The 14,614-nt window shown below is 44.5% G+C and overlaps 1 protein-coding gene across 3 annotated transcripts in view; it reads left to right on the top strand.

Moving 5' to 3' along the window:
- LOC133452743 (zinc finger protein 521-like) overlaps positions 1-14,442 on the top strand; it is a 96,118-nt gene extending 81,676 nt beyond the window's left edge. For all 3 annotated transcript variants that reach the window (XM_061732345.1, XM_061732346.1, XM_061732344.1), the window contains 2 exons: positions 2,904-3,019; positions 12,929-14,442. In XM_061732345.1, the coding sequence (XP_061588329.1) occupies positions 2,904-3,019; positions 12,929-12,958 (146 nt within the window). In that variant the 3' untranslated portion in view covers positions 12,959-14,442. The remainder of the gene's footprint in view (positions 1-2,903; positions 3,020-12,928) is intronic.
- The last annotated feature ends 172 nt before the right edge of the window (positions 14,443-14,614 follow it).

The raw sequence follows: 14,614 nt of genomic DNA, 5'->3' as shown, positions 1-14,614 counted from the left end.
TTATAACGCCGCTTGAGGAACAAACTTTAAAAAAACTACAGGATGCGTCGCTTTCAAATCTGCACAAGTCTGACAACTGAAGTAATTAAATTAGCTCACTGTTCAATTGCTGCACACGTTCAGCTGGTGCTACGCTACAATTATGACATCTTACACATGATTTCAAAAGAGACACCGGCTAAGCTTCACTTCAAAATTACTAGCTATCAGTGTACAGCTTCAAATCAGCACACGCAGCCGACTTGTTTGTTTTGCCTCAGAACACTAGGATCAGTCTCTGCGCTGTGAACTCTTGAATTAAGCAGAAATGTACACATGTAGGCTCGACGAATAAATAAATGAAAAGGAGAAAAAGGGGGGAAAAGGATGAACTTATTTTTCCTCACTACATAAACAGCTTAGTATTGGTGCAGTGCAGCCTGCAGAGAGCACCACCCTGCCAAAATAAAGATGAGCTGGGGCCTGTAGTAAAGGAGACGTCTGCCATAGGCAGCCCCTGAGATCTAATCAGAGGGCTTAATATCCCCCACAGCGAGGAGACCTTGGCCCCTCAGCCCCCTCAGCCCTGACACCCCCTGACGCCAAACCCGGCTCAGCGCTCTGTTCAGCTCAGCTCCGCTTTGGCTCCACGGCCAACAAACTCCACAAAGTTCTCTCTCTTTTTCCTCCTGCTCGAATTCTCAGCAGGGAGAGACACAATGGCCAGCCACTGATCCTGTTTGGATGTGGTTTTGGATTATTTCTTCATCATTTCTCTATGTCCTCATTTTAACCCTCTAGGAAGACATGCCTCTGTTCCTCCTCTGAATAGGCAATGCAGTTGCATATTTTAATGTGACTCAGGCTGCCAAATGCCAACACAATGTCCCTCCATAGCCCATTTCTGCCTACCCCTTTATTACACAATGCATGCACATTTGCAAAAATAACCATGAAGACAGTGAAAGAGTAAAGACTGCAATTAATTGACAGATCACTGCATCGTATATGAGCAAACTGTGGTCTTTGCAATCATCTTAACAAACATAAACAAGAGCCATGCTTTTAAAAATGTCAGAAGTGACCTAACTAAAAAGTTATAGCGCTTCCATTTACATCCTCCTCTCAAATACCTTTAAATCATTTATCCATTCATTATTTATTGGTCTTACAGAATACTTGAATGTGCCATTAAAGCAGTTTAGGCCCGGGTGCTTTAAATCTCCTGTCACTCTCCTCTTGCATGTAAATTAACCCCCAACTATAAATTGATAAATGCAAAGCTGATTAAATGTGCTTCTCACTAGCAGTGGAATGGAAACGCACGTTACCAGCACACAACAGCTAACTTGACATCGCAGTGGCGTTTGGTCCTATTGTAGTAATATCTGAAGCCCCCCCAAGCCTCCAATCCATTTTTATTTTTGCTATATTGACTTTTTCCTCTTCTAGCCAAAGACATAATGAAGGCTTCCCGCAGCTGCCGTGACCTGCTTATGTAGTGTATATGCAGACAAAACTCAGCTGAAGGAAAAGGTTTATCAGCACATTTGAGCTGTCGGAGGCTGCTTCCCCAACAACAACAAAAAGAAAAGATTATAATCATTTTTGTACGCACTTATCTGAGGTCGTATCCTGAAGCGCAAATGTAAAGTAACCGAGTGTAAAGCCTGGCGCGTATCTGCCATCACGGTTGTCTTCATGTTGCTGTGGTCATTAGTCTCAGAAATGGACCATGTAGTTGTTTGTTCATTACACGAGGTTTGTTCATTTCTGCTTAGCATGCTGCCGTGTTCCAGAGACAGCTGTCACCCAGGCATTAGCAGTCTGACGGCGTCCCCACTGTGCGTCTGCTGTGGATCTAAACTTTTATTTCCCAGGTCAGGAATGTAGCAGTCAGTGAAGCCAAAAACGCTTCCGAACCCCGCGCAGCTCAATAATTAATAATCGCGCTCCCAGGTAAGCTCAAATTGGGACAGGTTAAAGCTGCAGAGTATCGCCACGGGGCTGCGGCGACCCCAAAAAAACACCTCACCTTTTGTGGCTTTGCTTTTTTCTTCCTCCCTCGCCTTCGTGGCCCTTGGTGCATGCATTAGAAGAAAAGTTATTTTGAGCTGTAAGAAATTCAAATGAAGCCCCAACATGCTAACTTTTCCAGAGCATCCAGACCTTTGAGATTAGACAGACATCCTTAAAGCACAAGGGTCTGGCATAACAAACGGCATGTTTGAAGTGCTCCTTGGAGACCACACCGACACACACGCACACACCGGGACACTTGAGACGCACACAATTGGATCCTACTAAGCTTTTTGGTGTGGACCGTGGCTTAATTAAAGCACAAATGCATGGTATATGTTTTAAACTCTAGCGAGTTGTGTGTTTATATGATGGCGAGTGCAGCCTGAATCTGCATGAATAAATAGCGCAGCGCCATGAATATTTATATTGTCAATATAATTAGCGATGTAGACTAATGGAGGCCATGTTTTGCACTTGAAGCCATGCCAGTTTTAGTGGTTGTTTATTTTCTGGCTTGTTGTCCCTACAGCAGCTCTAAATAAAGAGCACCATTAGTCCAAAAACATCATGCATTCTCCAGCTCCAGAACCACTGCTATGACCGTTCCAGTTATTGTTGACATATAAATTGCTGGGGTTTTTTCTCCCCCCCATCCCCATATATAATCATAGCAATCCTTTTTTTCTGTGTGAACAGTGCAGTCATTTATTCCTAATTAAGTCAGTTTATCTGCCCTTTGAAACAGTTAATGATCTTTATTTTTTATTTTTTTAGGCAAGCTGGTGCTTTTATGATGTCACCTTTAGGCAAGACCCTACTTTGATGAAGCACCAATAAAAAGATGACCTCTGCATTCAAAAATGACATACATTTCCATCCTTTTTTCTCTCTTTCTCTCGCAGTGTTCGTCCAGGCCAACAAGCTCCAGCAGCACATCTTCTCTGCCCACGGTCAGGAGGATAAGATCTACGACTGCTCGCAGTGCCCGCAGAAGTTCTTCTTCCAGACAGAGTTACAGGTGAGCCTTTTGCCGTTTGGACTGCTGAAGGGTTGCAACGAGAGGCAGCGACTGTTACGCACGGCAGATTCAACAAACACTAAACACCACTCATTGCGCTCCGGCTATCCGCTCCATCCCGACTGGGATGAGCGACTCAGAAGGAATTACTCAGTCCTTTTTCCAAAACTCATTTGCGATGTGCAGATGTGATTTGATTTGCTTATTAGACCAGCAGAGCACTAAAATATCTGGAATTAGAGGATTAGTGGAATGCTGGTTTTTGAAGAGGTAATTACATACAGTGCAGAGGCAAAAACACAGTTGAGTCAATACGCCCGCATCTCCCTTCCTAATCACAGAGGAGGCCTCGTGGCTAAATATGAGCTTTGTCCTCTGGGAGACCGTATCTGCCCTTCAACAAAGTTAGTAGTTGGACTTATGAACTTGCAATGTTAGAGAGATAATCCATTTTCCTGCAATCTTTTTCTCCGGTCCTTGGAGGACCAGAAAAAATGAAACAGACCTTATTATATTATTTCACTGTGGTGGTGTTTTCAAGCAGCTCTGTTTTGTTTGGGGGATTCTCGAACGTACACATAGCACACTTCTCATATCCAGATCTTTTTTTCTATTGCCTTTTGAAACAAAGTCGCTAAAATATGATCAGTCTATAACTAAAGTGTTCAGTTTAATGAATGAAATCATTCTTAATTCACCTTAATGTGCTGGGAGAAGCAAACATCCACTGAGCACATCCTCCTTGCACATCTACCTGACACTTGGATGTGCAGCGTTGTGTATTAGCTGGTAGCCAGAGGAAGTATCCATTGATTGGCAATGATTTTCATATTGAGATTCAGGTTGTAAACACAGAGACGCGTGTCTGCCAGGAGGAAGGTGAATGTGATCATTATCTGCTGGTCATTTGAGCACCACTGACATGAATAAAACAAGTCCTGATCCGCCAATATGCAACTCTACTGCAGAGCGGATTATTTAACAAGCTTCGCACGCCAACAAACTGCCAGCGTTGAGGCCTTTCATTCATTTCAAGTCCCCCGATTTGTCACATTTTCATCTCTCATTGGAACAAGTGTTTTCTATATAGCAGGGGTTGCAGCAGGTACCTGTAAACAATCTCAAATAACCTGGGGATGTTTTCCTACTTTTTTGTTAGTGTGTTTGACATTTTCTGGAATGAAGTGATCTCCGCCTCCCGGAGGTGATGTTTCATGCATGATTATATTGTTTTACTCTGTGTGAAGAAACAAGAGCACAACATGAAAGACCTATGGCACTCTGTTGTGAAACAGGGGGTTATGAAAGGAGAGCAGGAACGAGCTTGGGGGATAAGACGATCATTATCCTCAACCTGTTCCATGCTCTCCAGGCAGATCACGCTGACAGCGTCTCAAACATATTTTCTTCATATATAGGCATATATATGTCTTATTACATGAATACATACAAATCCAGGAACCAAGAATATTATATCTACAAACCCTGTTTTGTAGCTTATCTAAAGTCTTCTCCTGAGTTTGGGATTTTTGTATCTTTTTATTTAGGCCAGCAACCCCTGGTCTTTAATGAATATTAACTCTATGTCCATCTATGGCTAAAACATGACAAAAAGTACAGCTTGGAAGCTTCTTTTTAGTTGTTTGTTTGCCATCATATTTCAAGATGTCTCGCTGACACGGGACAGTTGTTTGACAGTCCGTCTGAAGTGGACCTGTCTCTCAGCAGCGATGAGCTCCTTCGCTGGCTGCTCTTGAGTTTGGAGTTTCTCCTCATTTCTCCCTGACACTCTGGCCCGCTCGCCGGCTGCCTGGGCTCCTCATCTCTCACAGTAGTCGGAGGGGTCAAAGGGCCAATGCAAGCTGGGAGGAGGAGCAGCGAGAGGGAGAGCTGCCACGGCAGGTAAAGGGAAGCAGGAAGGATATTTTATTAATTTGCTGCTGAGATCCTGAAACAGACCAAAGGCTGTGACAGGTATAGCCAGTGCACCCCTCCACCACCTCCTCCACCACCACCCCCCCCACGTGAACTCTACCCTGCGAGAGGCTAGCCAATTTTCGCCAGCCTGTCGAGATGGATGATGGGAGAGTGTCCGTCTAATCAGCCCTCTCAGGACCCCCCGCCCGGCCGCCCCCCTCTGACCAGCCAGTTTGACTGACTCCTGGGCCTGTGTGCCCCAGAATCCAGATTCCAGTGGAGAATAATCTTCCATGCTCTCTTTCTCTTTCCATCTCTCTCTCTCTCTCTCTTTTTCCACTTTCTAACTCATTCAAAAGACAAAAAAAAGAGAAAGCAGCGAGATACATAGACCACCATTCCCCTTGAAACTCTCCAGAGGACTCCCCTCTACCATCATACACTTCTGCACAGCCCCCACCCTGCACTTCCCTTTCCCTTAGATTAAAATATGGAGCACAGTCTAGATATTTCATGAGGTGATGATAGGTAGAGCAACTGGGCTGGCTGCGCAGCGCTCTCTCTGACCCGCAATTACTGCCCACCCCTTGAGCAGCTAGCAGACATAGCTTCACTTTATATAAGCTCTGCGGTCCTCTCGGACCTCTGTGCCAGCTTCAGATACACTAGCTTTTCACACAGCTCTGCACCCCGAGCTGAGCTGCCGACAATGCTGCGAGGCTGGATTAATTAGCCAGATTCATTAACTGATGGATGCGCAGTATTAGCCACAGCTTAAATCTGACATTTCTCTGAGTGGAGTTCATTTTTGAGGAAACGCACAAGTTCAGCTCCAGTGTTTCAGTAACGACAGGGCTGCAATCAGAGGACTCTCTTCCCAGTGAGCCACATTCTTGCAGAGATGAAACAATGAGATTGAAAGTACACGGCACCGAAGGAGACATTTTTCTGCATTAGAGCCCTTTGTTTCAGTTAATCTTCTGTGCCTTTTATTCCCTCCTTCCTCCTGTTTCATTGTCATCCCTTGGAAGAGACATGAAGTTGTGAGTTATAATGTACGTTGAGTCTTGCTGTGATCGACAGGAGAGCGGAAGGACCGGGGTAGCCTACTGTACGACTTTTCCGTCTCCTCAGACGCCCGCAGGACATGTACCTTAATTGGAGTGTCTTTTTTAAAAGGATTCTTTCAAAGACAATCCAAAGCTCGCCGGCCTTAATGAGTGCTGAAAGTGACAAGAGCACCTCTGCATCATGTTCTACTTCCCTTCACAAATGAGAGCCTCCTCTCCCTGTGTGATGGCCATTATTGCCAAGCTGTGACCATTCCACTGTTTTAATTAAGCATATTTATAGGCCTCACGGCCACCAGATCAGTGTAAACAGCTATGTTTGTCATAATGTCCGTCCAAGGCAGAAAACAAGGAACGAAAGGGAGAAATGGATGTTTCAAGGAGTTGTGGGGGAAAAAAAGAGCAACAGAGTGGATTATATACGGATTCTAATGTATTAAATGTTGCAGATTCTGGCAGTGATAGCTCTTAGAAATAATATTAAAGGCCTTTTTTTTTTCTCCTCCTTTCATATGACACAGGAGACTTAATTCCCAAGTTTTTGCGTTTTTTTTTTTTAGTTTAGTGTTTTTTAATGAATTTCAAAATATGCCCCCAGAAATGCCCGTACTGCCCTCAGTCCCATAAGCGTCATACAAAAGCAAAGCTTCGTGCGTTTTGGCCCCCAGTGGCTCTCAAACACCAAATTTCCTCTGAATGTCTTGATCTGCCAAGTGTGACAGCTCTTCACACATTTGAAAAATGCACATATATATTTATATTTCCTTTTTATATGACAACTTGTTTTCTTCTTCTTCACCCCAGGTGCACAGAATTCTGTCACCATTTCAAAAAGTTGCACAACAAAATGAAACAACAATTAGAAGAAAAAAAAAGAAAGAAGATATCACTGGCTTGTGAGGCGTCGTCATTAATATTTAAGCTTATTTATAATTATGTACAACACCGTGCAGGCACTGCTTTGCACTGTAAATGGGGACATCAACACCCTTAGATGACTTGTGATGTATCACAATAGTTGTGTTCTAGTTTTGTAGGTGGATCAGAATTAGACAGCATGACAGACCTAATGATCCTGGGAGGCTTTTTTTTTTTGTGTGCATATGAGACTATGTTTGCGGGTATACATCTGTGTGCGTGTGCTATGTATTTGTCTTTGTCTTCATCTCTCTCAGGGTCTGATATGTGCATGCAAACACATTGTCTGGAGGGAGACATGACAAAAACTCCCAGAAGCCTTTGAGCTCTTCTTTTTTTTTTTTTTTTTTTCCTTTTTCCTCTGTTGCACCACTGGGGAAAGTTAAATCCAAACAAAGAGGAGATGCTTGGTGTACCGCGCGAGAATCTATCACCGGATCTCTTCTTCAGACATGTCTCTTTTACTTTTCTTAGTCGACTTTCTCAGCAACTTTGATAAAGACCATTTTAGGTGTGTCTCAGGAAACTTTTGACAATCTTAATTTCTCCCCTCTCTTGTTTGATTTTCAAGCGCCTGTTGTACTGCAGACGTTAGCAAAATGTTGCAGAGGATTAGAACCATTTTTTACCTCTGCATTTCTTAATTCATACATCACAACGCCAGATAAGATTGGAAAGCCAGTTCTGACCAATCAAGCATTATATAAAAATACATTTTGTTGGGGAAAACAATGCAAGCTCACTTTCTGGTGGAAATATGGAAATGTGACATTTTCTTTCCCCAAAATTTGACAAAGCGGTATATTGGAGAGGGGTTGGTGGTGCTCTGTTGTAGCCACAGTCAACGTCTGTCCCTGATTGAAGTGGTTAAATGTGAAAGTAATTGTATTTTGTTTCTGGGACTGACACGAGGAACCCCACGGACCCCATCTCCCTCCCAGTGACAGGCAAAGATCCTCCCCCCTCGCTCTGTCTAATTAGAGGATGTAGCCCAGGGCTCATGTCCCAGGAAGACCCTTCCCCCTTCCCAAGATGGCTCCCCTAAGAAAGCCCTTAATTGGGTTCTTTAGTCATCGTCTTCATTTTGGCTAGAAAGGCATCTGTGTGTTGCTATCACCTCAGAATACAGTTTGTATCGCTCTCTTGTGTTGTGTTTTTTTTTTCTTTCTCCATTCTCTTTTTTTCCTCCCCCTTGCTGGCCTTCTCTCCATCGCGTCTCCTCTTTCCCTTTCCCCTTCTCCCACTCTCTCCTCACTTAATGAGGCCCCATAATAACACAGCAGTTGTGCAGTTGTTTTGCTACCTCAGTCAAACAGCGGGATCACTGCATAGTGTGTTTTTAGTACCATTCGCTTGTCTACTTAGACAGGGTAATGAGTATCATTTGGAGGTACAAAGTAGCAGCTCACAAAAAGGGTGGTCCGTCATCTCCGGTTACACTTCAGAGGTATTTGCTTGGGGTGGTTAGACATCTCATCAAAGCATTTCAAGCATTATGGGTGTATAATGTATTGCTACGGCCGTTCAGTCTGAACATGTGTGGAATATGCTGAGATCCATTGCTGCTGTTACCCCCCCCCCCACGTCCAGCCCAGTGCTGTTACAGTACGACCACAACTCCCTGGCCACCTTACTTCAAACTCCACAGTTTGTTACCAAGGAGACGAGGATGGTGGTGGTACAACAGAGTTTGGGGTCAACCATCCCCATGGTCTGATAAGTGATGGCTGTGGAGGATGCCAAGTGCTGTATTATTTATTTGATTTGATTGTGTTGTTCATTGGTTAAAGCAGCCTGCAGTAAGCCTGGCCTGAGGTCAGAGCAGGGACGGATTAGCCCCTCGGTGGACCGGCCAACAGTCAGGAAGCACAAAGGGAGGACTGAGTCAATACCGGACCGAGTTCGACACACCATTAAAGATCAAGCCCGAATACAACGCACCTGTCTCTCCCCAGAGAAGCTTCAGACAACAAGAAAACACTTCACACTGTGGCAGAAGTCGTGTAAAATTACCCGAGACATAGTGGGACCATTACTGAGCCAAAGTTAGTCTCTGGGACACCAGATAGCTCACCTGGTTGACCAGCCCCCCCTGGTGACAGTCTTTGTTTAGCTGGCCCAAGTCGTGTGTGTGAGTGTGTGCGTGCTTGACAACCTGCGAGACAACCTGCAGGGTAAAAAATGGAAAAGAAAAAAAAAAATTTCCTTTTTTATGTGTCATTTAGCAACATTGTCCTCCTCTGTAATTAAATTGCAGAGCAATGACTGCGGGTGCACACACGTCTCTGTGGTTTGGTGCACGCTCCCAACGCTCCACATGCAGCTATGCAAGCTTACAGCATGTCATGCATGCAATGCTTTTTGTCAGCGCCCAGAGGGGAATGTTTACACTTTTGATTGCACTTGAAATTTTAAATCACAGATAAATCAAATAAGACAAGCTTGCTGCAGGTGCTGAAAGCCTGACTTTAATTTTGGGAACTCTTTTTTTTTTCTGCAGTATGTCTAGAACACTATTAATCAATACATTGTTGGAATTTAAAGATACATCACTTAGAACTTAAAGGCTTTGTAATGTGGCACATTCTGGTCAATACACTGATCAGGTTTGCACTTCTGTAAAGTGCACACTGCTTTATTTGTTCGAGGAACCTTGATTAGGCCACGGCTTAAAAAGCCATTATTGCTCACTCAGCTCTCTAACCACTCAATAAAGCCCGGCTTTAAAGTTACACGCTGAATAACACCAGGTAGAAGAGCAAACACAATGCACTTAACATGCGCTCAGCAGGTATTAACATTATGCTAATCAAACTTTGTTAGTGTTACGATTAAGCTTTACATCTTCCCTCTGTGATGTCGGACAATCTGAAGATTTCCTCTTAATATGGCAAGATCAGATGAAAGAGGGGCTGTGCCTCAGAGTCCACTGGCCTTCCTCTGCAGGACTGATGCAAGAGATGCACCTCTGTTGCCTCACCGGAGACCCGGCGCTATCGATGGAGACCAGAGGAATGGGGAACGGTATAAGGAATGATTAGTTAATAAATCAGCTCCGCGGCCCACTAGCTCCTTCCCGGTTGCTGCTATTCCCTAATCGTTCCACATTGTTCCTCCCCCAGTCCCCCTCTCAGCAAAAGCATTAAATTCCTAGGACGTGTTGCACCTGTTTGCATGGATACACAAGACCCCTGCCGGGTGTTCTCCCTCCTCTTCCACTACCCCTGAGGGCGTTGCAGCAGGGTGATGTAATCATATGAAAGTGGCGGTTTAACAGAGCCGCTGAGGAAAGAGAAGAAGAGAAAGGGGATCGTTGGGAGCCGGTACAGCCGGTCTTCATAAGGGAGGAGCGGGTGCGAGTTATTGATCAGTGCAAAATTTAATTTAGTGGAGAATTGAGTGCCACAGTTTACCTGAACACTGCTGGTAACTGAGCCCCGCAGCAGGTCTGTGTGACCGGCAGGTGGTTGAAAGGATCGAGGAGGAGATTAAGGGTCGGATAGAAGGGAGGGAAATGGATGATAAGGGGAATGGCAGAGTTTCAGGGGGAATAAAATTGGAGTTAGGATGAGAGCTAAAAGGCTTAATGGAGGGCATCTAATCCTAAATTGCAGTGATTCTAGTGTGACACCATTAGTGGTATCCTCCTTGCCGGGGACAGTGGACATTTTGGTCATTTTCTTGAGCAAGGCGCGAGTGAATTGTGTGTTTCATACCTAATTTGCAGTGGCCCGCTGTAGGTATTTTACTTATTCAACACTTGTGCAGAGGTACTTGAAGAACTTCACAAGGATGAAGACTGGAAAGTGAATTTCCTCCCTCCCCTCCCCTTCCTTCCTTCCCTCCACCGTCTGTACTCATACACAGAACAGCTTATAGCAACTCTGCAGAGTTCAGTATCCACAGAGATAAAGGTATCAGTTTCATTTTTCTTTTAACATTTTTTTTTTCTCCCTCTTTTCCTCTATTTCCCTTTAGTCTGCATGACTGCCACAGCCACTGAAGTCGTTTAACACTGTCCTTGAGAAAGCCCTCAGTGAGAAAACTCCTGGCATGTTTAAGGAAAAGGTAGAATGCAGTGTGTGTCAGACAGAGCTGGGACATTCAGAGGGGGGAGCTATTCCCCAGAGGGGTTATTTTCCCCTCTAATAGCTGTTACGAGCCCTACATTATATCCAAGGAGCTACATTCCTTTGGGGTCCAGACACACACACGCACACACATGGACTGCCACACTCACACAAAGGCATGCACACTCAGTTGAGCGCAAATTTTCTCTCTGTGTTTCTCCCTTTTCCACACAGAGGCAGACACACAGAGACACACACACACACACACACACACACACGCTCAGTTCTAGCCGCTTTGCTCTCCCCGTGTCAATATCCTGCCATTTGAAGTCACGTACTGCAGGGGCTTCTGGGAGTCGCCGAGGAGCCAGGCTGACGGGTAATGGGCCGCATTCATTAATAAGGTTGCCGTGCTCCTGTCCCTCCTCAGCAACACCAAGGATGTCTTCACTGGGGGTGGGGGGGGTGGAGTGTGAGGATGGGGAGGAGGCGAGGTGAGGAGAAAGAGCATCCCGTGGGGAGTCTCCTCCCAGACTCACTTAAAGGAGCTTTTTTTTTTCTTTTTTCTTTCCGGCAAGAGAGGAGAGAGGGAAGCAGAGGAGCTGTCCGGAGCTGCCTCTTTTGTAAAAGGGAGAGCAGGGCCCAGGCGAGCCACGCTAACCCGAACAGGGGTCACAATCCTGCTCTCCGTCAAACAGCTTATTACCCCACCTGTCGGGAAGCAATCGCCCTAACTGAAAGGAAAGCTGTCGAGGTGTTTAAATGCTTTATATGGAGGCAGCTGAAAGGGTAAAGAGGGAAGGGCTTGAATGCAAGGGGGGTTAATAGGCGTCTCCCAGCACCGCCCGCGGGATTCTGCAGCGCCACAACTGAAGGTGACTGCTTTGGTAAACCTTCTCACTGAGGCTGCAGTAATCACTTTGAAAATCTTTTTTTGTTTTTGCACAGTTATCGCAAGTAACGCACCCTAAATGTGATTTCACATATTTAAACTATTTAATTCTGTGCCTGATCGTGGGATGCGAGGCAGGCGCCCACTGAGGTGTGCTTGTATTTGCTTATGCATGCGTGCTGAGGACTCTGTGACAGGTGTGTCTAGTCCATGCCAGTTTAGAGAGTCCAAGGCCGTGTTTTAAACAGAGCGCAGCAAGTGGGGCATGTAGTTTGCATTAAAGGGATTAGCAGTCACTTCAAAAGATGACCTGGATTCAGCCCACCAGGGACACCAGTTACACACCCCCTGGTCCACACTCCCTTTAAAGAACCTGGCACAGCTGCCCCACTACAACCACTCTCAACAGTCTGTGTGTGTGCCTGCATATATTTGGGTGAAAACGGCATAACAGAGTGATATTGTCAGCTCATTATCCTGCCGGGGTAAATTGTGCACCATTACAAACTTGTGGAAGTGAGTAGGATCAAACCAGCAATGGTCTCACCTGCACCTGAGGTATTCCTCAACTTTTCCCCCCTGCACCGTACTGTGCATTTGCAGCCCATTTAATAACATGTAGACGCTGAATAAACAGGTCTCAAAGGATGTTATTCCATCAGGTGTGTCAGTGCCTTGTTATGGATTTGTTGCCATGGCTACAGCCTTTGAACGCGAGGAAGGATTTCTGAAGAATGGGATGTTATCTGTCAGTGGTCTTGCATCTTTGTGTTAGACCAGGACTTAAAAATGATCAATCTCAAAGCCAACTGCTATTGATCCACACACCAACTGGGCTCCTGTCTAGGTAATTGGATGTGGATAATGAAAGTCTAATGATGATTATGTTCAAATGTGAACATAATCAAAAGATTGTCAATCAAAATATTTGAAATTGATCACGAGGAGTTGGAGGTGTGCGATTTTTGGGATGGGGAATTTAAAGCTTCATTCAGTGCATGTAATAATATTATTTCTGGTCTATCTATCTGTGTCATTGCAGAACCACACGTTGACTCAGCACAGCAGCTAACATGGCAGAGATCAGCACCGTGGCTGAGAACAAGGATCACACGACGCACAAAATAAAGCCTGACCGCCAGTTACTGTCAGGGCAGTTTCCCACTGACTGTCTTGCACTGAACCTTCGATTCAGTCACACCACAAGAAACCATGCCACCTTGCCACGGCAAGAAAAAAGAAAAGCAAAGAAAACAAAAGAAAAAAGGGGGGAAAGATCTTAAAAGAAACCTCTCTGTTCTTTACAAATCATTATGTAAAAAAATAAGGAAAAGGTCAAGTTTTTTGTACATAGACTTCTTCATGTGTTGCTTAACTACAGCTATATTGCAATCTTATACAGTATTTGCCAATGTACATTTCAAAATGTTTGTCTAAAAAAGATTGGGGGGGGTGGCGGGAGATTAATAATGTTGTCAGTCAAACGAGATGGGTTTTAAGCAGTTGTGTAAAGGAGAAACGGGGTACCACTGAGAGCATAGGAAACAGTAAGAACTGACAAGTGTTGTCAGGAGGACTCTTTTCATCAGTGGCGCTCCTACTGTGCAGTAAGTCACTCTGTATCCAGACATGGTCGATCATTATGGGATAGAGAGCTTGATTCACCAGCATAGGCAAAAATCTTGTCTGTGTGTCTATCATACAGTAATATGCCTGCCAGAGGACCAGCTGTGAACGACAGCACAACAAATCTGCACCGCCTGTGCTGGAGTTCATATGAGAGGTGGGGGGAAGAAAAAAAAAAACACACGGAGAAGAGAAAAACAGGACAGAGGACAGGATGCTGATATATGCAAACGCAGTGACACAGATTTGGAAAAGGCTAGTTCCTCTGGTTGGCTCGTGAACAGAGGCGTGAAGCTCCCATGTGGCTCTCAGAGCGTGGGGAAATCTCCAGCCCACTGATTCAACCTGTACATTTCTGTTATTAATGTTTACTGTGCATTGAAGCCCAGAGATTACTGGAATTTTTTTTTTTCCTTTTTTTTATGTTTTGTTATCTCTACTTATTTTTCCACAAGGACACAAATCCATTTGAATTTGGGCTCATGAAGACTTAACGGATTTTTTTTTTTTTTTGTTGTCCATCTTGGGCATCTAATGTAGTTGTAAAACTCGTCCCTGGCTCTCCTGGGGAGTGCCCTCCTACTCATCTTGTTTTTATTTGCAGCATCTTTTTGCCCCTCGGCTAAAGCTGGAAGCCACTGTGGCACCATACAAAAATTTTAATCCATTTTGTTATGTAAATGTTTTGAAGTCATTGAACCTGAGATGCACTTTTGTATGAAACTTTAATGTTTTGACATTTTGATTGAGAATTGTTCGTACACAGTTTACAGGAAATCACCATCTCCTGCAGCAAAAGGACAGTTATCTCCAATGTTATTGAAATGTATTGTACAAATATGGAGTTCTGTATTTGGCAGACCTCGTTTTTTGTGTTGCACATGTGATGGAAATATTAAAAACTGTATGAAGAAATGGCTTCAGTGTCCCTTCATCTCAAAGGCTTGTGTGTGTCAGAGAGAGAGAGAGAGAAGGAGAGCACGATTAACCTATCAAACAAGACCTATGACAGCATAAACACGATCATCATCAAAAGCTTACACTGCTGTTTTTTTTCCTTGTATCAAATTGCAACCTATTTTTCCTCTCTCCCTCGTGGCGC

Source organism: Cololabis saira, chromosome 10 (genome assembly GCF_033807715.1).
Source record: "Cololabis saira isolate AMF1-May2022 chromosome 10, fColSai1.1, whole genome shotgun sequence".
Classification (NCBI taxonomy): domain Eukaryota; kingdom Metazoa; phylum Chordata; class Actinopteri; order Beloniformes; family Belonidae; genus Cololabis; species Cololabis saira.
Note: the sequence above shows the minus strand (reverse complement) of the source record. Positions and strands in the feature narration are given on the sequence as shown.